The sequence below is a fragment of the Rhinolophus sinicus genome, linkage group LG03, assembly GCF_036562045.2.
Source record: "Rhinolophus sinicus isolate RSC01 linkage group LG03, ASM3656204v1, whole genome shotgun sequence".
Taxonomy (NCBI): Eukaryota; Metazoa; Chordata; class Mammalia; order Chiroptera; family Rhinolophidae; genus Rhinolophus; species Rhinolophus sinicus.
This window is the reverse complement of record NC_133753.1, coordinates 136,902,661-136,926,843: the sequence shown is the minus strand read 5'-3', so window position 1 is coordinate 136,926,843 and position 24,183 is coordinate 136,902,661. Positions and strand designations below refer to the sequence as shown.

The 24,183-nt window shown below is 34.9% G+C and overlaps 1 protein-coding gene across 26 annotated transcripts in view; it reads right to left on the bottom strand.

Annotated features, from left to right (window-relative positions):
* The window catches only part of MCTP1 (multiple C2 and transmembrane domain containing 1), a 490,830-nt gene that overhangs the window by 140,380 nt on the left and 326,267 nt on the right, over window positions 1-24,183 (bottom strand). For all 26 annotated transcript variants that reach the window (XM_074328730.1, XM_074328722.1, XM_074328714.1 and 23 more), the window contains 5 exons: window positions 20,683-20,785; window positions 18,784-18,886; window positions 18,346-18,447; window positions 17,892-17,966; window positions 15,745-15,864 (listed from right to left, as the gene is read on the bottom strand). In XM_074328730.1, the coding sequence (XP_074184831.1) occupies window positions 15,745-15,864; window positions 17,892-17,966; window positions 18,346-18,447; window positions 18,784-18,886; window positions 20,683-20,785 (503 nt within the window). The remainder of the gene's footprint in view (window positions 1-15,744; window positions 15,865-17,891; window positions 17,967-18,345; window positions 18,448-18,783; window positions 18,887-20,682; window positions 20,786-24,183) is intronic.

Below are 24,183 nucleotides of genomic sequence, written 5' to 3'. Positions count from 1 at the left end.
TTTAAAGGCCTTATTATTGTTTACCTGGGACAAGTAAATTCATTTACAGACCTAATTCTACTTTAACATAATTATAAACCATAATAAAGGGTAAGACTTTTCCTATTTGCATTTAAGAAGGTTTTAGGAACCAAATATGAAGGTAAATAATAAAAATTGTATTATGATTGGTGGATACTTATCCTAAGGCTATCTAACAATATCACCTACAATTACTGATCGTAAGAAATGGTGTCATTATTCTGCGACATAATTGTAATGCTCATAGGAAGGTAGCCCACTGTGTCTGTGTGTTGTTTTAATGTGGTTTGTGTATTGGAAAAATTCCCCTTATATGCAACATAACTACTTTTTCTTAGCTCCAGGAACTCTATTTGGCATTTTTTTCTTATTTGTATAGTTTCGTTGTTCTCATGCTAAACATGAATGATTTCTAAACCTAATTCACATTATCAATATGAATTCTAAACCCATCAGGTCTCTTTCTAGCAAGAGATATTACTTTTATCTTTGTTGCATTCTCTACAAAACTTACTGGTAACATACTTTCAGAAAATGCCAGCCAATAAACTACACTAAAATAATTTTCTTTATAAAAGCACAGTGATCTTTGGCATCGTTCACTATTTTCAAAGCCATAAAAGAACGGATAACAAATATCTGACTCACGAATTATCAATTATGAAAAATAATCTGGTTCAGAAAGCTGCACTAATGTAAAAAGATGGATCACTTGTCACAAACCAATAAAGACTATTGTTTGTGAATTCAATATTTGATTTTATCATTTATGTTGGGCAACTTAAAATGATTTTTAAACCGCATTACTTTTTGCAAAAAAAAAAAAAAATGTTATAAAGGTGAACATGGGGGTTGGGAGAAGAAACCAGATGTGTAATCTGTCATCCTTGAAACAATTTATATTCTTACATTGACTCCAGCTACAAATCTAAGTTGCAAAGACTTAGTCAGCAAGGATGGATGCATGAGAAAGGACCCTACCATGTTCCAAAGAATGGACAGTAGCTGGAATGTTAGTATGACTTTGATTCTATCCTTCCTTTTGATGTGCCATTCCAGTGCTGAAAATTTGCAGCTATCGTGCTTCATTATGCAGAGAAGTTCAAACCTTGTGGTTTTTTTTTTAAAGCTAAGTGTGGTTTATTACACTTCTTATGAGGTTACCTGCTTTTGCTTATTTTGTATTACACAGAGAAAAATCACAACGACACTACCAAAGTCAGAAAACCTTTATGACCAATTATCTTCCAAATTGTTTCATAGAAGGAAGAGGTACAATTTGCAATTCTCACCAAGCAAGAAGAACATACATGTGAGTAACTAGGGCCAGAAATTTCTTACATGGTATTATCCAGGGGCCATTTTAATGCTCTACCTGCTCTCTGATACCCCAAGTACAGCCTTTTACACCTGCTTGTAAATAAGGACATGGATGGCAAGGAAAATCAGAAATACTTTGTCCACAAGGCCAGTGATAAAATGTACATATGCTATCTAGGGGTGGCCCCATTCCCACCCCTAGATAATTGATTTGACCGTCAGATGATAACAGGGCACAGGTGAATTGCAGTGACATAAAATATGGCAGACACAGGAAAAGGGTAGCAGGGACCATCACACACATAATGGGGAGTAATCCCAGGATAACGATGTGCTCAGATGTGTGTCTGGTGGGGAGACTGGAGAATAGTAGAAGAAGGGATAGGTTTAAGGGTAGAAAGGTAGCCACATCCCAGAGACATTAATGCACAACAGGCTTTTACCATAGAAGACTTCTGTCTTCTCTTTATTCAGTGAAGAAACACTAGAAATCCTGAAATAAATGGAAAAAGGGAGGGCCCAAGGGCCTAGTTATCTATGCCAAAACACAGCAAGAAAAATTAAGTATGAAACCCTGGATCAACCTCTAACAGCTTTTTTGAGGTGTGGGTCATGAATTTTGCTTGAAGAGGGGCTCATGAATGTTCTTGGATATATTCCTACTTGGACTCTGAAAAGAAGTGAAAATGAGGTGGGGGAAGAATATAATTGAGTAACTATTCAATTATGGCAACTGCTAGCTAATGAAGACCTATTACAACTAAGTTTTTAATATAAAATGTGCTAATTGACTAGGTTGGAGCTCAGAACAAGCATATGGCTAAGATGTTTGATTACCTAGTCTGGTTCCATGTCAGTGATCAACTATAACACTGTAAAAATGAGTGTTTCTATGACAACTACTGAGCTTGCTGACTAAGGAGTGGGTAAGCAACTTGAGGGATGAGTTTCTCCAAATAACGTATGATCCATTAGTCCCCACACTGTGTGACCTGGAAGCTCATCAACTGAATTATGCTTTTTCCTGTCCCTTACTCAAAACATTCATCTTGCTCTCAGCCTTGGCCAAACTTGAATCAGACTCTTAGGTGAAGTAGATTGTATAGTATTTATTTTTTTTTAATGGGAAAGGGTATGTAAATCTATGAATCTAATCTGCTTATAAAAGCAAAACAAGTCAACAGATTCCAACCAGCTCCATGACTAACATTCAAGCTTATGACGAGTGATTGTGATAATTTCTGAAGTTTCTGGATAGGGCCAGTCTCTAAGTCAAAGACAACCTGTATAGGAACTTTCAAGAGATGCGTATTTCATCATCCACAATTTTAGACAAAAACTTTCTTTCTCAATGTCATTCTAAACTAAAATTTAAAACAGGTGTTTGATGCTAGAGGCTGTAACCAAAATATTCCCCTTTATAACCTGCAACTCCGATAAGACTTCCCTCGGAAATATAATGGTTACATAGCCCTTGTACGGCTTTAACAAACCCCTATTTTCTTCTTTCTGCACCATACAATGTGCAGTCTATTTGCACCCATTCAGGACTAAATTACAGATAAAGTTACTGCAAATTTGTTTTCTCAAAAAAGCAGTCAGCCCTAATATCCCTTGAGTAATAAAAGCCTTGTCTTTCATTCAGAACTAGAACTGGCATAATTTTCTCCAAGAAACAAACTCTGCTTCCTGCGACAATGGACCTGTTCTTAAAATTCTGAATGGGATACAGCTCAATTTGCAGGTGTTCAGGTATAAAGGTAAAAGGGCATTTGACCCCCCAACTGGCAATTGTTTCTGTGGTAGGTAACTTCAGTCTCCTAGTTATATCGTTCTATTCGATAAGCTGCCAGAGTTTTCAGCTCTGAATTACAGAGGGAGGCTCAAGTGAATCAATAATTTATACAGATATATCTCATTCATTCTGATGGTATAAAGATACATACTAACAGCCTGCTGCAGCCGCGGAACAAAGCCAGAGAGACATTATTTAAAAAGAAAGAGAGAAAAAGGAACCCATTTATCTATGTGAGGAGAAAACATTACGTAATAATGACCTAATGGCTTATTAATTTTATTTTTCAACTGTTTTTAACAAATACTGTGATGAGATAAATAAGCTCTTTAGGAATCTCAATAAGGTCGCTCTGGCGACTGTGAAACTAACATTTAAAACTTTCCGATGGATGTTACCATAGAATGATGATTTACATAGCCGTGTAATAAAAATCATTTGAAAAGAGTCATGCGTCTAACAAGTTTACATTAACTAGCTTACTAAATCCCTCAACTGTTTCATTACTGAATTTCAATATACAATTATCTTCTAAAGGATGACAATCAAATACATTTAGGGACTGTATACTAAGAGTATTGTTAATATAGCCTTATGCTGTTAGTCATTACCTGGGGAAAATTACATGGTGTTTTATTTACTAATACTATGATGCTTTTATTAACTCATAATCCCTGTGCTAACAGTGGTGCCTTAACCAAATTATAATTAAGAGGCAGCAAATATTAAAAATGCCTACTTTAAAATTCTTCAATCATGTTAAAGGGAATCCTCTAACACATGAGTTTCTCTAAAGGAAAGCAGTTCCAAAAACAGTGTGGTTACGATGTAAATGAATCATTAATAGCATAGATGGCTTAAATAATATTTCCATAAGTTCCTACTGTCCTTAAGGACAAAGCGAATTCATCATGTTTAAAACCATGATAAAAAAATCTTTCCTAGCAACTTTAATTATAAACAGTGACTGTTCTTTACAGATCTGCAAATGTGTTCGAGGATAAGATGCACTAGAAGTTGGTCCCTTGCCCATTTTACCTCTTTCAGTTTAAGGCCTGACATGTGACCAGCTTGGACACATGAACCAACTGCATTCAGACTTGGTTTAGGAAGACTGTGCACAAAATTAATTAGTGCAATAGATCCAGTGACAAGGAGGATAGCAATTAGAAGTAATACTCAGGTACCATCTTTTCTTCCACATGTAGAAATGATTTGTTCCCCTCTTTTCCAAGAAAACCCCTTGGGAAATATGGCAGATGATAAAAGTCGAAAATAAAATAAAAGCACACACATGAGAGAAAAAGAGTGAGAGCTAGAGAGAGAGAGAGAGAGAGAGAGAGAGAGAGAGAGAGAGAGAGAGAGAGAGACACTAATGCTGTGGTTCCTACCTAAAGTCCCGAAGCCTTTTCATGCAATACTCTGGGGCTGCCCACTGTAACCAGTTAACATTTCTGGCCTTCTAAGAAAATATTACTCGTCCTTAAAAGTAGAGAGAGGAAGGAGAAATAATGGAGTGCCCCATTTCTGACAGTCAAGAGGGAGAGGAGAGAAATGTTCCCACACTGATCTCATTAAGATGACAAGAATAATGAGTGTGAATCTTACATATGAATCTCAGAGTAGATAGAGGAAAGCATAAATGTACCCCACATTTACCCTTTTATGACGCCTGATATACTACATTTATTCTCAGCTTCATCTGATACTCCTGTTGGAGGTTTCTGTTACAATATTACAGCTTTAACTTCAAGTTTTGCCGCCGAAGTCATCCGAGTCAGTCATTCAACAGAGTTTTATTGAGTGTGCATGAAAACGGGGAAGATCTGTTAATGGCAACTGAAATGCATCTCAAGCAGAGCAGCCGGAATTTATTTCCTGTCACTGGTTCTAGTAATGGATTAAAAATACTGACAAATGGCATTTTTCAGTTTACAATCTATTTTATTTCCTAGTTCCTTAAACTTAGGTTAAACATTCTAGTCAATTAGAAATAGAACCCAGGTATTATTAAATATGTCTCCAATATCTTTTTGGAGGAAGAATCATGCATTTTCAGCAAACACTGATGGGATAGTTTTCCTTGTGATTTATCACTTTCTGAGGTCCAACATAGAATATTTTCAAATAATAATTTTAAGCTAAATCATTTTTCAAGATTGATACAAATTTTGAAAGGCCATACAGCTCTTAGAAACACAAACCTGTGTTGTTGCAATCATGTACATTACTCAAGCCTCGATGACCCACAGGCCCTTGTACTTAAGGACTTCAAAGCATTTCATACAGTTGATTTAATTTAGCTTTCTTCACTCCAGTAACTCCAATAGCAATAAATTGGTGCACTAAGTTTACAGCAAACTATACCTCACGTAATTCATGTAATGATGTGGACAATACTCTACAAATTCTAATAGCCGCCCCAGGTATGCCCAACTTAGTTTTATTTCAGTATTTCCATCACTTTGTAAAGGGATGTCCTATCCTATTATATTGCTTACTTATATGCTAGAAAATTTTTTGATCTATGTAATTTTAAAAGAAATTTAGGATGAGAGCAACGCAATGAAGCTGGATCACCAGCCTCTCTAAATAATTCAGAATACATGCACCTTTTTTTTTTCCCCTGGCATTTATTTAGTCTAATGAAAATTTAGGCCATGGACAGGTTCATCTTAGCTACCATTAAATCAATATGTATCAATATAGATGGTTTAAACTGTTTAAGCGACTCAGTGAAAATATATGTTTGAAACCTGGGAAATATATTCTTAATGAGCCTACATTTACTTTTGGGAAAAAGTAATTTATACTACTTAGAGGCCAAATGGCATTTCTTTATTTGTTTAAAATGTACCTCACCTAAATACACAGTGAATTCCTTAAGAGTTCTTTATTACCACACACATCTCTGCACAGTGTTTTGGGCAGCTCTAGTATGATATGACCTCAACTCATAGAAAAATTCATCAAAACAGAAGATACACACTTATTACTTAAATTGCAGGATTCATATTAAGCAAAGTGAGCATAGATTTACTATTTCAAGTAGGCAATTGCAGCCCTCCCAGATCAACACATTCCTTAACAGGAAATACCAAGGATCGGAGGTCCAATTTTACACTCTTAGAACTTTACAGGACAAGGTGAGGACAACTTGACGTATAAACTTCAGGAGTTAGAGATAGATGTCTCTCTCTCTGTCTTTCTGTCTCTCTCTTTCTCCTTCTTATCTTTTCCATGTTGCTGTCTTTGAAGCATCCCTTACCAGCAAGTGGAGGGGAAGGAAAGTTGGTGCCTCAGTAAATCCCTTTACCTTTTAGCACTTTAATTTCCTCTACTGTGAAATGATCTCTAAGCTCCTTTTCAATCGTAGCATTCTATGACTTTATCTGCACCCTTTGGAGCCCATACAGTCTCCACCTTTGCAGGCCCCATGACTTTGCCGTGAGGATGGTGCTCTATCTTGAAGCTGAGGTTGGGATAGATGTGTTCCTACTGTAGCATCCTGAGCACACAGCCATGATTCCATTGAATCTACTTGCTACATGTAATGTTTTCATTCAAGAGCTAATACTCTAGGAAGGGCTCTGCAGGCGTGGTGAGAGGATCTATGTTACTATCTATGACATTGCTATTATGGGGAAATGTGTTCCAAGGTCCAAGCCACTGTCTGTCTTACAAAACAGACTTTTACATCTTGTTTGGAGGTTGGAAATCTATATGAAAAATATTTAGTTTTAACTACACATCAACTGAGATTTAGGTGTTAGAAATAAAACTGTGGTGGGAGGCTCCTATTCTGAGAATTTAAACAATGACGGAAACAGTGCACACTCAGACAAACTAGTAGATCCTAGGTTTAAAGGTCTCTCTTATAAATACCAGCTTTCTGGTTGAGGGATACAATAAGCTCTTGCAATGGAAGTGCCAAACTCTATTTAAAATAATTTAAACCAAACCAGGTAAGCTTTCGGTATTGCTGCCCAACTAGAAAAAGTGAACCCAGCTATTGGAATGTCTATATTTATAATTAATTTTCTCTGAGTAGCAGCCATCACTTTACTAACATCACTTCAAAACTATAACACTTCTTTTATAAAACCTAAGTATACTAATTTGTGGATAATTAATGGATGACTTTAAACCTTGGTAATCTATTCTTTTAAATTAAACCCAAAAGACTTCTCTAATTGACTAAGGGAAATAATACTTAATTCACCAACATTTTATGACAAAATTGGATGCTATATTCTTGTTTCCAACATGTAAGCATTGCCTGAAGTCTGCTTAGCAGGAACTATATAGAATATTGACTATGGAAAATGTTGTAGAATTATTTGTATATAGCCAAGTGGGATATAAAATATCATATATTTATATAGTATTTATAAATTGCAATAGTAGAAGTTTTGGATTCCTATGGGGGAACTGGGGAAGTTGCCATGCAGAAGAGCTAGTAGAACATGTATCTTCACTATGTCACCTGACTTTTTATTCCACAACCTTTTTTCCTGCCCATCCGATGAAGACATAATAGGTAATCGAGCTTAATGAAGTATGCTTTTACATCTCTGACATAATGATATTCATTTAAGAATATAAAGATTATCTATTAGTCACAAATACAGTGCAAAGTAAGACAAAACCCATCAAACCCTCATAATGATAGAGGTTATATTACTGAGGCCAGAATTAATGTTCACCCCACTTCTCCATTTCAGTGAAGCACAACAATGCACCCTTGGAATTGGTATGGAGAAGAAAACTCTCATATGGGTTTTCATAAGAGGAAGATTCAATTTTTCTGTCACTAGAAAGTCAAAATTGTTCTTTTAATTGGACTCCAATATATTCAGTGATTTTTGTATAGAGATTACAAATTCTCTTCCTCCAGACTGATTATCTATGGGGATAATTTGCATTGTATGCAAACTACAGAAAATCCAAACTAGACTTTACCACCAAGAGCATGAAAGTAAATATAGTTAAACTCACATGAAACTTCATTTAGAGCATGCATTCTCAACAAAGGCTATATGGCACCCAAGGGAGCAAAAACTGGTTCTTTGAGGAGAGCAAAAAATAAATAAATAAATAAATGTAAATATCACAGTGATTTGTGGCCCTCTGAAACTCAGTACTCCCTGACAAAATTTTATTGCTTAATGTTGAATTTCTCTCATTAAAATAAATGAAAATTATCTCCTTAGGGGGTGAATATGAAAAAGAGAGTAGAGAAACATTGATTTAAGATAAAATAAAAGCTAAGTTTTATCTCTAAAATTTTTGATTCAATCCTTAAAATCAGAATTGACTTTCATTTTTGGCCAAATATCTGTTTACACTTTGATATAATTTCCATCTTTCCTTGCTTTTTAGCTTTTCTCTAATTTTCTCTTCATTACCTCCATTTGAGCCAGTAGCTGATGACTGGTGTGAACACAAGAAATGGTCACTCTTTTGTCTTCACCCTGTTACTGATCTCTAATGTTGCCACTTGCTGAGTGTTGGAACTCTGTCATCACAGCAAAGTGGAGATGCGATGCAGAGTCATAATACACAGACCTACTGTGGTAAGACTGACTACTGGGTCTATACCCAATTCTGACTGGCATCTTAAATGTGCTAAAATATCAAGAAAAGGGACAATGAAAAACAGGAGCAACTTCCGTAACATTTCTGATTAGCTTCTCACTGGGTAAATTAACTCTAATACATTCATAATTCTAAGGTGTATCTTCATAACTGGTCCAATAGAAAAATGGGACAACAGAAAGCATTCTACTCCTATTTCTTAATGTTTACCTGATACAAAGGGGCATGAAAATATGTGGAGTGAACTTACTGTCTAAAGCATATTAATGACTGCATTTATGTTATAATTTATAATCTTTCAGAAGAGTTATTACTCTTCCCAAAATTTTACTAAAAATAAATTATGTACATATCTCATTCATTTCAACCTTTTTCTTTGCAAAAACACTTTTCATATTTTGCAATGGAATATGGCCTGCTATTCTGTTCAGAATGCATGTCCCTCACAGTTTAAATTGAAACTGGAAGATAGACAATTCTTCAGAGGACAAGACCATTGGTTTAGGAAACTGAGGGACAGACAGTGAGACATCGCTGATTTCATTATTTTATAATTTTTGATCCTTAGTCAACTCTGTTGTAAAATCTCTACCATGCAATGTATTTTTTAAGGGTTTCAAAGGTTTTGAAACTGAAACTACCTGATAAGGAATGCAAGGAGGCTGCCTGAGGTGAGATGAGACAGCAGCCATGCAGCAAGCAGGAGACTACACTGAGGCATTGCTGTTCCCCCACCCTCACCTCAACTTTCAGTGCACATACCATTAAGGTTCTTGAGAAGCCTAATTCCTAGATTCCTACATTCAATATAATATCATAGTTATTTTGGTGCTATTTGTAGTTTACATTTAATTAAAATATAGCACAATAGCACTATGCCTGAGAAAAACTGAAATCATTTTATTTTCCCCCAAATCACTCACAGAAAATGTCCCCAGACTATAGCATCTTACTGCTTTAGAGGACAAAGGAGGGAGAGTAGAGATAATAGAAAACGTGAAACACCGTAAGAACTAAATTCGTCTCATTATAAATATAAAATAAAATTTAAGAGGAATAAGTTTTTCAGAGAGTAGTAGTCTCTAGCTTATGTGAGTATCTCCCTCCAAAGAATAGGTGTCCCTTTTGCTGACATCTATTAAAACAAACAAAAAAGGGCACTAGCACCATTTAAAGAGAACTGAGCACTGCTTTCAGGAAGTGCTGTGTTTGTATATATAACAACTATAAAAAAACAAAACCAAAGACTATACATTTAAATAGCTCTACAAACTAAACTAGAGCATCGCTCCTCAAGAAGGCTTAGAGAGATCTAGTTAAAATGCTTTGTTCTATTAATATCTGATTTGCTACATTTCCTAAGTTTCAGGGTTGATTTTAGCTAGTTGTGATCAATCCTAATATTCTATGCTCTTCTCAATTGTGGGTCTTTGATGCAATTCTAAGAATTTATATGCAATGCTTTCTAAAAGGTACCACTTGAAGAAAAGCTAATTTTTCATACGCCAATGTTTGAAAAAAGTTATTCTACCCTGGAATTCAGATAAATTTATGGGAAAATGTATATTTTGAGTATCAACTTGAAGTGCCAGCATGAACTGAGGACAGAATCTACTTACTAAAAGTAAAACTGTCGTACTAGAATCTTCTAGGTGTCAAAAATCTTTGACTTTGTAAAAGGAATTTTAGGCAACTTTGGAGGTATACAATCTTCTAAATCAAAGAAATTCTATATAAGCTTTCTTCTTTCCTCACACATTTGTGAAGGAAATATGTTTAATGCACCTTTAAAATTTGTATAAATTAAAATGGACGTATTGTTTAGTAAACTTGGTAAGTGTTTCTATCAGAAAACCATGAATGAATAAGGTGTGGGCAAAAGAGCTTGGAAGTTTAGATTACAGTATTTTCAGGAAAAATCAAGAGTATTAGGGGTAGGACCATCAGTTATAGATCATTTTCCTTTAGTACTTGTTTCTTTGATTTTGGGGGGTCCTCCTGTTTTGCTATGGTGGGGAAAGCAACAAAAATGACATCCGCAACATTTCCGATTTTTCTGCTAGCACTAAAATAAAATTGTTGCAACTATAACAACAAAGAATTTCTATAAAAATCATTTGAAAATTGCCATGGACTAGACGCAAAATTTGATTGGTGTGGTATTACTGATGTCTCTGAAATGTTTAAGATAGAAATTTGTGTTGGAACTTAAAGTTACTATCCACATGTAGTATGATCACCCTATATCGTTCAGTAATGTGAATGCTAAGACGTGAACTACTGGTGACGTAGACATTCTTTTGTTTTCACATTGATATTTCTCCTTAAGTAATGCTCCCTTTTTCAGTCCTTGGACATGGAAGGTCACTTAAAGTGTCCTTATTGCTTGTACAAACTTAAAAAAAAAATCCATATGCTGTTTAATAGCAGCAGGCTTTATACCCTGGGAGTACTTGATAAGGTATCTTTGAGAGCCTGTTGTCTTCAGATCGTTGTATTACATCCCATCCTCTCTGCAAGTTCAGTTCCTCTTCCTTTGCTTGTGCTTCCTCCATTTTTTTTTTTTTTTTTGTAATCATTTGGCTACACAGAGCTGCCTCATGTCATTCTTTGCATGCATCATCTCTGTTTTTTCTCTCTCCCTGCATAAAGCCCAGCATTTCTGGGAGTAGCTGTCGTCCCCAGTGTACTCCTTTACTAAAATGGGGATTGAATGAAGGTGGAGCACAAATTATCTGGAAGCAAAGGAAAACCAGGCATTTGAAAGGACCCAGAAAGGAACGAGTAATGAACCAGAGTGGACTCAGTGAATTGCTGAAGAGGGAATTCTCAGTTCTGAAACAAAAGGAACACATGGATACCAAGGAAAACCTAAGGAGAGATTCTCAGTAGGAAGCCTGCCTCTTAGGCTGGTCAGTACAAAGGGTTGAAGCCAGTAGCCCTCCAGATAGCAACAGAAACAAATGTATTTCATAAGTACCCGTTAAACATTCAAACATGCCGTTTTGGAACACAAGGTACTTTGCGGAGTTGACATCTCTTCATAATTCATGTTCATTGTTCCTCTAAGTAAAATATGTGTCTCCCTGTAGTTATTCTGTTAGGAATTGTACTTTAAAGGCAAGAGGGTATTTTTGATAATGCACATCTTAAACTTTTCATTAAACTACCAAATTTAAATTCTACCTTTTTGTGCACTCTGACATTTTTGTCTGGCATTTTCATTAATTTTGCGACATACATAAATGTAGCTGAAATGTTAACTGATCAATACTTTGTCTTTCTCATGTAGCACTAGCACTCTGTTCCCTAAGGACCACACAGCAGAACAGAAATTAAATGTGTAAAATATCAAATGTTAATGTTAAACACAGCGGCACTTACTGTATAACGACAGAAAAGGCTAAAACAATTCCAAATGGACAGATGGTACCACAAATTATCTACAATCACATTTAAAGATTAAAGTTTGTCCTGTAAAATAATTCTTTGACGCACACTGAAGTGTGTCCTTTTACTGATAGCTCAGTTGTCCAATTATTTTTGTGCTCATTACAGTGAGAAATGACAGTACTGAAAAGAAAGAGAGAATGTGCACTCTTTTTTTTCTCCATGTTGCACCCACTGACATCCGCAAGAACACAAATGTCTGGTCAAGAGCCTGCTGAAAATTAGGCCCAATTTATGAGACATTTCCACGTCTACAATAGACGATTCCAAAAGACAAGCAATGCCTTCTGCACCACGTACATCTGTGTTCGCTCTCAATATTCATAGGCATACAATATTCATAGTAAAATTTAAAAACCTAATTCATGGCACACAAAAACAAGGACATCCCCAGGAACGTGTGTGCTTATATTTTATCCATCACCTTCCAGGCTGATTCCAGCTTCTAACAGTCAGCCCACTTTGAATCTGCCCACGACACACAGGGATACTGCTGAACAGGCCAGAGAAGCCCTAACCCTGCATTTCTCGTTCTCTCCACTTTACCTGACACTGGGACCAAAAAAATGTGTTGTTTTACCATGTTGACTGCATTATTCTACATTTATTTTTGGATAGTAAATTAGAAAAGAAAAACAAAACAATAGAAAAAAGGCACTTCAACACGATAAAAGTTTACTGATCTGGGCCTAAAACCAAGCCACATGATGGTACAAATGCACATGCTCCATGAGGCAGCTGCATTTATTAAAAAGTGGGCCAAGTGGAACCAATATTATAATAATAGACCCATGATCCATCAACAGGGGATGATGGCAACAATATGTTTGTAACAATGGGGTGCTGCTCATACCCTTCTCCTAATGGAAAGCAGCTCGTTTCAATAAACGGGCCTTAAAAGCCTCTAGTTATGCAATGAGATCTTTGAAACATTTCTTTTTTAAATACCCACATCATTTAATATCTACAAGATAAATAAAAATCCTACAAGCCTTTCTTTCTGAATGGTTATGACATTAAGATTACATGATATATATTTTAAAAGCTCTTTTAGAAAAGAAATAATACCTGCTGTGTGGCTTTGGCCAAGGTACTTAACTTTCCTGTGCCTCTGTTTCTTGTTCTATATATTGGAAAATAATAGTATCTACCTCATACTAAAGTTGTTGGAAATATTAAATTCATTAATGCATGAAAAGCACTTTCATGTATTAGTGCCTGAAAAACACTTCCCTGGCATATAAATGATTAATAAATATTAGTTGTTGTTATGATTATATAAAGATCTTTTGGTATCAGAATTTAATCTGAGGTTAAAACAGATGATTGATAGAGGATTATGAATCAGTTGCGAATGTAAATGAAAGGTCTAGGGAAAATGACTGCAACAGCATTAAGTGATGTCTATCATCATTTAATAACTAGCTTTATTAGAGCAAACCCTTATTTATCTGGCATCATTGAATAAAGAGTTTCTCCACATAAGAAAAATTTTCAAATTGACTGACTGGTTCATTGGTGGGTCAATTGATTTAGATAGCCATTCATATGGAGATGACTAAGTGTTAGATACTTTGTAGGTGATGCTGGAGTACCAGTGAAGGGTCCCATTCTCATGGCCCTCTCAGTTCAGGTCTAGAGAAGTGAAGTTTGGTTTTGTGTGTTTTCATCACATTCAACAGAATGTAATTTTGTTCTTCTTTCTTTCAATGGAACACTTAATTATTGTTTCTTCTCAAAAATACTCTTAATGTGTGTTCACATATTAGTCTGTGGTCTTTTTTTGCACCATCAGTTCCTGTTTCAGCAGTCCCTTTTCCTAGTACTTTTATTTTGTCCCCTCTCCCATTTTTTGCAAATGCGTGGCATTCAGCTTGTTTCACAGGACTGAGTCGGACAGAAGCTGATCACCAGCTAAGAGATATTACATTCCTTACTCAGTGAACTTTGACTCTTGTATGAAATCACTTTATTATCATGTACATGAGCCTAAGTTTCTCAGAATTTCAGTGCCTGATTTTTTAAAAAATTTTTTTAATCAGAAGAAAATTTTGAACAAAGTCTGCCATCTTGAATGAGTGACTTCCAGAAGCCGGATGAACTTTATGAAGACTCACACAACACATTGTAATGCTAAAGCGTTAAAAATGAATGTTCCTCAATAAATGATATCATTATATAGATTTCCTGTTTTCAAATTTCACAAACAGCTGTGGGGAATGACTTTGAAAGAAGTGAATCAAAGATAGCAGCATGACCTTTTTGGTAGACTATTACTGCGTCTGTCATAAGGCCCCATGGAATGATGGCATAAAATAAACAAAGAAAACTCAATATAATTTTTTTCCTCATTAATGTCAAAGTGGCTCTATGATAGCGAAAAATCATAATAAACTTTAACAGTACCCCGATGTATTTCTTATGTGAAAGAACTAAATAAAAGAATATTGAAAGAGGCAGATTTTCTTTTCTAAAACTGAATGATGATGACAATCGCTTTCTTTAAGGAAAGACAACCACATGTCTACGGGAAACAGGCTGCCTAACTTTCTAGTAACTTACAACACAAAGGGACATACACATTCTTTGTTTCATGTGCTCAAGCATTAATGAAAGTCCCATACAAGGCCTGAGAGGAGGACAGAGCTCGAAGTCCTAAACAGATGTGCAGATACTCATTGGAATGGTAATAGTAAAATGCTGATTTCTTACTGTAATTAAGGCTCTTCTTGTAAGCCCCCGTAATAAAGTCATACTCTGCTAAACTGGCAACTATAAGGAAGCCTAAGGTAATCATATTCTAACAAATATGACAATAAAATAAAGGATTTCAAAGGAAGGACTCCACTTAAACTTCAAACTGAAATCCTGAATAAGCAAAAATAATGTGAAAGCAGAAAATTCCAGCTAAAGCTCAGAGGAAAGTATTATTTCGGATTTTCTAGCTTTGCAAGTTGGTCTCCTCAGCAGTTTTTAAATAACCAAAGTAAAAGGCTACAAGATGAACATTGTGAGAGGACTATTTGGATCTATCAAATTCTCACTTGTGCCTTTTTAAAAACCGGAAAATCTCAGAAATAATAAAATACCTCTTAAATAGGTCACATCCACTTCCAATTGATTCACATATTAAAGTTATTTCCAGCTAGCATTCTACTGCCAATGATTTTCATTAAAAAAAAAAAAAATCTATACAATTAAAATGAGAATGATCAAGATTATTAATTTTTTAACACTAAGGACTTTTCTTGGCTCTGTTATTGGGATTTGGGATTATGTAATACATAAAATCTTACTTTTTAACTGTCACGCAGAAAATCATACATTGGCGGAGATATTCTGCTTTCCGGAAGTGGGGGGGGGGTAAGGAATGTATTCTTGGACTCAGACCTTGAAGGATCCATCAGGTTCCTGCCCACGGCAAATCTGTCCCGTCAAGTCTTAAAAAAGGAGTTTTTAAATGGCCACATCAACATAACTGTTACTATAGCCACAGAAACTCACAGCTATGATTACTGAATTTAATGAATAACAATGTAAGTAATACAGTATGATCATACCACAAAAGCAGCAAGGCTCCTTGGGGGCGAGTCCCAATCAAAGCAACTATTAACGTAGTATGCAGCATTTACAAGCACCATGACACAACGCTTCGTCCTGATAAAGTTTCTTAGTAGCAGCTGTAAGGAAAATGAAATATCATTAGAATTTGCAGAACTAAAAGCCATCAGCTATGTTACAAAATTCTTCAAGCTTAGTCTGATTTTAGAAGGATTCAGAAAGTTAATAAAGTAGTAAGAATATATCAAGCAATTTGACTCATGAGTTAAAGGAAAAGAAGTATCTCTGGAGAAAGGGGAAGAAACTGAATTAAAAGAGCAATTTCTTAGCTAAACGTATTTTCTTAAATAATATTATCAGGTAGGTTGGTCTACCTTTGTTCAAAAGAAAAAAAATTTCCAAAGGATTAAAACTTTTTTTTTTTTTTTTGCTGCCTCCATACTGTGAACCTTAAATATATTTTTCAACTCTTATGTTTTAAGATTCTTTAAATGCTTTAATTTCAAGATATTTCAAAGTGAAATGGATAACTTAGAATGTTTTATTTAGGGTCTTAGAGAAAAACCTGTCAAGTATTGCTTTATTATAGAAAACATTTTTTTAAACCATGTTAGTAGGGTTCTCCCTTTCTTACAATCATATTCTCATTCCCTCTCTCTCTCTCACTCTTCCTCTCCCTCTATCTTTCTCTCCCTCCCTTTCAGTCTTGATCTCTCTCTTTCCTATAATAAATTTAACCTATATTTTCTCATTATTTTTTCATAATTTTGCAGTTAGGAAAAAATGTATGGTAACCAAGTGCTTTACAAAATGTTTTACTAAAAAATGTATATGAAAATCGATATAACTTAAACTTAATTAAAACTAAGGCATGACTACAACTATAAAAACAATAGTCAATACACTAGATGATGGTTCAAAAAAACTACCCACAGCTATGTTAATAATTAGAATAATATGTCTGGAAGTTAATATTTTGTTCCTTCCAAATATACTTCAATGCTGATCTGGTATTTTAAAGAAGGAGCTATGTAAAATTTACTAAGGTCATATGGGAAAAATATGCACGTGTAAACATAGATACAAGTACATGCATACCAGTTTTAACAAGTTGTTAAAATTGAAATTCCTTTCAGGCAAAGTTAACAGCCTCCCTATTTGTTTTTATGCTTGGTCTCTGACCACTTCCTTTAAAAGCTATTTTTATTATTTTTATCTATTAATTGTGGAAAAGTGTATCTGCATTTCTATTTAGATAGATATTGCATTTGCAACTCATGCACTGTCTTGAAACAACCAAAGATCCCACTGTTTACTCTGGCGAATTGATTGGATTAAAAATAAAAATCTTTTTAGTCTTATAGTAGCACAGAAAATTATTAAATATTTTAACACACACAAATGAGTTCTGTAAACTTTATAGTCATAATAAATGCATTTTATTTTAGCTGCGTTCATTAGAAGTAAACATTTTTAAAGGGGTAGCTTAGTACCCTTAACTTGATTAAAACCTAATTTAAAACTATAAGTCTAATTATAAGATATCAAGCCTAATTTTAAATTCCTTCATGACAGAAAAATCAGAGTTCCTGATTTTCTATTTTCTTGACTAAAAATACCAATAAAAGTTCACTTCGAAAAGATCACAGTCAAAATGTAATTAAGAAGGTTTCCCTTAAAAGATGGAGCCCCCTCTCTTGTGGATTAGAGGGAAGAGCTTTATACTGGGCTCGCTTTACACACACCTGCATCATACCTGTGGGTGGTCTGGACATATATTTGAACCTCAGTTTGTGGTGTTCTCATTTACACATTCCATGGCAATCAAATTGTATTTTATGTTCAAAATGATCACTCTTTTGCTAACGCATGAATACATACCCATTCTATGCAGCGTCTACAGTATCCCCTTTCTTTTCTGACCACCCCCGTCTAATTTATTAGTTTGGTATTGTCCTTGTTTGATCATTTAAGGAAAGGAAGGGAAGAGAGAAAAAGAAAGAAAAAAAAGCCATTTCACATAAGTAGATCAAAAATGTCATAGTCTTCCCCCCTCCATACCTCCAAAGTTTATTTGAATTAACGTAGATGTTTTACAGATATAATCAGGTCTTCCCAGAGGGATTAATCTTTCCTTGCTTTTTACCTGTTTAGAGAGTCTGTTTTCCTCTTCAATGTACTTCTGTTCTTTGGGTATTAATGTTCGTAAGCTGGCTTTCACCTATACATCAACATATGTGTCTGTTATGAATTAATATATTACAAATGTTTACAAGTTTTCATGCAGTTCAATTTGCAATAATTTCTAAAGTTTCAAAGTCCTGGCTGCTGTGCTCATAAAATATAAATGTATACAGTTGCACATGCATGCGCCTCCATTTCTTACGCAGGCAGGCAGTGGCCAGAGCACAGCCGCAGCGGCAGCAGCCAACTATAACAGAAAGTGTGGGTGTGCCAGGCAGTGGCAGAAGCATATTCTCCAGGATACATCAAGGTTTAGAGAAAATGAGGAATGACAGAAATTCTCTACAAATCAGGAACAAAAGCTTTCATGAAACTGAACTCTTTAGCAGTACAAAAAAGCCAAAGTTAAGACTTACAGCATTAAAAATCACATCTATTTCAAGATAGATGACCCCTTTTGTTGGCCCTGTCAGCTGCTTGTTTTTCAAGACGTAGGCTTTCTGTTCACCATTTTGAATCTGCGGGAAAAGGACATGACAGCCGTCTGTCTCACGGTCTCCACTGAATACACTCCCTCAGTGACCTTTGACCCCCAGCTGCTGAAACTGACAGAGAACCCAAAACAACTGTGGCAATTCTGACAAGTACCTGTTCATTACCAGGATCAAGTCTGTCAGGAAAAATTAACTATCATGGGATTCAACATGGCCGTGAATTGAGTATGTTAAAATTTTTAGTGTTCTTATTACAGACCTTGGTTGAGAAATGACAGATATAGAGCTGAGGGTTTTTTCTTTTTTTTTTTTCTTGAGCAAAAGCAACACGGGGCAGTGTGTCAGGTGAATAAAACTTACAGACAGCAATGGTATAGCAACTTTGCCCAGAAAGTCAGCACTTCGATCTCGATCTTCATCATAAACTGTCACTTCAAGAACTGAATGGATATCTTTAATGTTGCTGCATAATAAATATATGTAAGAAAAATAAAAGACTTCATCAGTGGGGACAAGAAGAAAAACACTTTTGAAAATTTAGATAGCTCCAGCTGATTTTGTGTGTATGTGTTTTTATGTAAGCTATTTGCATATACACATATACAAGGTAGCTTGGTATCTGACAGAATTTCCCACAATGCATCTTAGTAGACTACAGTGATGGTTCTATAACTGGAACTTTGAACACCATCATAATTTCAAGTTATAATTTTTTAATGAAATATAATTTTCTATCTGTATGGGTAATTCCATTCTGTACCAAAACAGAATAAGTTATTGTAAACTAAAAAAAAAAAATAAAAGAACAAAAACAAAACACCAATAATTGGCACTGATAGATTTTAGACTTTTCCTTGTTCTCATTAGCACAACAGGAATTATCACAATTCCTGTCTTCCATTACTCCCACAGAAAACATCACTAGATTTGATATCACAGTATATTTAATATAATTTTTTTTATGTAATAGGATATCTCCTTTTTGTTTACAGCTCCCACGAAAACATTGACTTATTTCTGTTGGGTTTATAGTAAAAATTAATTAACACGGAAATCAGAATGGAGAAAATGTAACATTGATAGCTACTGTACCACCCTGGATTTAGAAATTAAGTAGTGTTCCATTGTGTTCCAAAGACAACATATGGTAATAAACAACTGTGAAAGCTCTTCATATTTTTGTTTCTGGAAAAAAAAAGCCCCAATTGTTGACAGGATTTATTCTTTGATCAAACTGTTTACCAAGAAAACATGAATTAAGAGAAGACAAAAAAGTGACTATATTCATTACTGAAAGACTGCAATCACATGTGAGAAGAGGCTTTATCAGGGCACAATCAATTAATGGCTTTGATAATAAATCAAACCTATTCTTTCAATTATACATTCCAGAGGAAAACACGCTCCACAACCTTCTTAGGAGTGCAAGTCTCCTGACCAGGCTTTCATCTCTTATAAAAATGTGGAATTCCTTAAAGATAAATTGGTCAGATAATTAAATCTGATTAGTTACTGGCTCTTCAGCAGAGCCATTATAAGAAATTAATGAGGAATTTAGCAGTTTTTCATACACCCCCAAAAAAACTATGTTAGGAAACTTTTAAGAATCACTTTTGTTTGGAGTTTTCCTTTGTTCAGAGTTCATTACTAAAGCCCAGTTTAAAAAAAAAAAAAAGAAAAAAGAAATGAATTTAGGAGATAACTATAGCGTAGCATCGGCAGCTTTTACAGTGCATGATCAAAATGGTTTACAAACTTTTTTAAACAAAGGGAAAATTAACTCATAGGTTGTTTTGGTATCTAGGACAATACTTAATATTCTTATTGTACGAAAATGCAACAAACCAAAACTAAAGCATCTGCCGAATTCGAGACCAGATTGTTTGCTGATTTGAGCAATGGAACAAATAGAGCTTTGTCTTCCTTGGTGTCAATGCAATTGGGGAGAATTTCAATAGAAAGTATAAAAGGAAGAAGCAGTATGGCACTTCAGCTAATGGGAGCAAAATCCTTAGTCAAATCAAATAGAAAGCACTGTTTTTTAAAAAAAAAATCTGTGAAAACAAAGAAAAATGGTGTACCCTTTCCCCAGGTTTCATTATCAGGAAGGTAATGCAATTATGATATTTATTGTTGCTAGCAAAGGCAGCCCAGAAGCATGGAGTTGTTAATCAGTTAAGAATAAACAACCACACACAATCTCAAAATTAATATCATTCAGCAACATTTTGAAATGAGCTCAAGGGAATTATCACTTACAATGTGAAGACTTTGTTCCACTCAGGATTCAGGTTTTTGTAGACGGTATGTGTGAGCAGCCTATCATTGTTCAGCTCAACTACACAAAATGGGTCACTTTTACCTATAAGAGATTTGGGGGGAACATTTTTAGTATAAACTGCACCCACAGCTCAGAGTATCATGATCATGAGCATATCTCTTTCCTAAAATGCTTTACAGAAAAAAAGTGAAACACAGTCTCAAAATTTTAGAAAAACAACATCAAAATAGAGTTAGCTGTAACTGGATGATGTTAACAATCATTGTGATTCATTGAAATTCAGCACCACAGAAAAGTAAAAGAAAGCAAATTATATAGTTGGTATGTCAATTGGCAAATTTTTTTTTTTACAAAAATAATAATATAACTGGCAATTATGAGGGGCACGTGATGCATGTCCATCCCTAAATCAGTTTTTAATTAATTCAATAACGACCATTTGAAAGGTTCAGCCTCTTTACTTTTAAATGCATATATTTTCCAACTCATCTGACTCACTAGTAACTCATAACAGAAATTTCTAAGCAAGGTGATTTTGGAAAAACTGCTATATTGCAGAATTACCACATTTTAATCTGACTTAAGAGTCTCTTCTGAAATATCTAAGGCATCACGAAAAGGTAAATTAGACCCTCGGAGGCAGAAAAAATCCTGCCATTTGAAACAACCTCAACAACCAATCTGCATGTTAAAGAGCAGTTTTTTTTATTGTCCATTGAAAGCAAAGGCTTTGGAAGTTATCATCTGTTTACAGCAACTCTGTTTTGCCATAGTCAAATCTTGTCCATTCAGCAATTATATTTTGTGATGTCCTCGATATTTGGAATGACATGTCCTATGTTATAAGAACCCGTAAAGTCAGAGGCTCTACAGGGGCAGCATTAGTGATATTAGTGCAGCATGCGATTTGTTTGATACCTTATACAAATGACAATGAAATCAATATTTAGACAAAGCTGTCCAGAGGTCATATCTTTTAAACTACAATATTGATTTAGACTACATAAGAGGTTAATGTGCATATTATTAACTTTAATGATAAAGAATAATTGTTTTAAATGCATTGTGAATTGTAGTCACAGTAGTTTACACTTCTGTGAAAGCTTAAATATCATTGAAGATTTTCAATTAAATTTTAATAGGAAAGAATTCATTAGCTATCAGTGACAGATAAGCTATGTATTCCCACATAGCAGTATATTTACTTTCCACATTTTAATTCCTAAAATGTGCTATACAAATTTTGACTCACCTTTTTGTTAATTTTATTTTTAAAAGGAGATATGTGTGTATTAGTTCAGTGGCCTCATATACTCCAGGATAATTACATAATTTAACATTATAGTAGTCTTCTCACTCTTTGATCTCGGGAATAATTTTCCCAAAAAGAATAGAGAAAAGTACACCTTTGAGGTCTGGTGAAAAATTTACCTGTGGTTTAGGATCTGTGTTATCGTTTTTCCCCCCACCTTCATTCTTATTGCCCTACCTGCTCCCATCCTCACTTACATCTCACACACACCATGGAAGAAAATATTGAAAAGAAAATATTTTGTTCACTAAAACACATCATAACATGTTTTATTTACCGCATCAACAACTTTATTTTCTTCCACAGAATTCAGGCATGAGCATAAAAAGTTGACTCAGTTTTCAAAACTTTACTTATTCTTAATGCTCGTATTAATTATCTTTATTCTACCTACTGTTGTGCTGGGTACTGTATGGTATGAACAAAAGAACAGAGGACATAAACTACAACCTCGACTCGTTTATAAAAGGTGTTGGAGAGATAAAATATATCTGTTGTAATGATGAGAGAGGAAAGGAAAGCCGTATTTATAGTGATAGAATTCCAAGTCAAAAGAATAACTACTTCACTTTCACTTTAGACAGAACTTTAAATGATTAGCTTTGGAAATATTTACTTAAAAGACCATTGTAACTGTCCCTCTTCCTTGCACCTCCTTTTAATTTCCCTCATACATCTGTACACGTACACTCATGTTAATCTTAACTTAGTAAAGAAACGACTATATAAATACAACACTTTTCGGTATTTCTGTTTTCCCATTTTCACTTGCTTTACTTCAATCACTACTCTATTTCAACTGACTTGGCTTTACTGGCCATCAAGTAACCAACAATGTGTAACAGATTCAGTCAAAATTGCACCACCTCTCCAATAGCAAAACACAAGAACCTACTCCAGAGACCAATATCTATGGGAGAAAAACTGTACTTCAAACTTCTAACAGCAGAGGATAAAAAGCTTTACTTGATTTTTTTCACAGGCATTATATTCACTTGTGTAAGAAGTTTCCAATACTTTTAACCAACCCCATGGAAAGTCTCTTAAATCACCACCTTCTTTGTCACTATATCTTCATTTGCTGACAAAAGAAAAAAAAAAAAGATCTGGAGTCAGTGATTGGCTGAAAGATATTAAAGAAACAAATTCTGCTCTTAATGTTTAACACTTTCCCTATCTTGTTAAGAAATTAATACATTTACCAAACCTCATGCCCATGAGACCATGGCTATTCACATTTTCTTAGTTGATTATTTCTCAACACCATTCCTAGGGAAAGCCAGTATCAGCCATCCATCATCACATTACTTACTTTCTCAGTCACTCTTTTCTATTGAAATAAAGGTGTTAAAGCACCAGAGACCAAAATAACAGTGTGAGCACCTTCTGAAGCCACTTCTCAGTCATTTTACTATTCTAAATTCCAGTGGCACACGATCATTGTCAAAAATATTGTCCTATCTGCACTTATCTTATACTTTGAAATGGATATGCAATACAATTTTTAAGAGACCATGTTATTAGACACTAGGAGGAGTGTAATGTTACTTCCATTTTTTTATTTTTGAAGAGCCTTTGCCTAAGACCAAACTCCTATTTAACATGGCTTTCATTTATACTGATTTTTCCCAATCTAAAAAATCCATTATTCTTAATGTGCTTACAGTTATATGAAAGACTGAACTGTGCTCAGTGACATGAACCAACCCTTGAAAATTCTGTCATTTTACACTTCTCTGAAAGCCTTTACTCTCAAGTTTAACACCTTTGATGTCTTCCCAGAGCCTCTAGGTTAAAATCCACATGGTATGGCATGAGCTATAGTCTTTCAGCCTCATCTCCAATCTCAAGACCTTTTTAAGACCCTCACTTGAGCTACACTTTTAGAATCCTCAAATACTCCATGTACTTCCAAGAGCGCTGAGCAAGGCACTGAAGTTCAAAGTGAGAGGCCCGTGGTCTCCAGGAAAAGGCCTAAACTTTGGAGGCTGAGCAAGCTGGGATTGAACACTTACTCCATGATTCTGAGCCTGTTCCTTTATGCAAAAAAACAGTGACCATAACAGCCTCTTACAGAGATAACAATTAGAATATAACTAACACAATGTCTGGCACACTAGTAGGGCATCAATAAATAATAGCTTTAAGTAACATCTTTTCAAGCAGA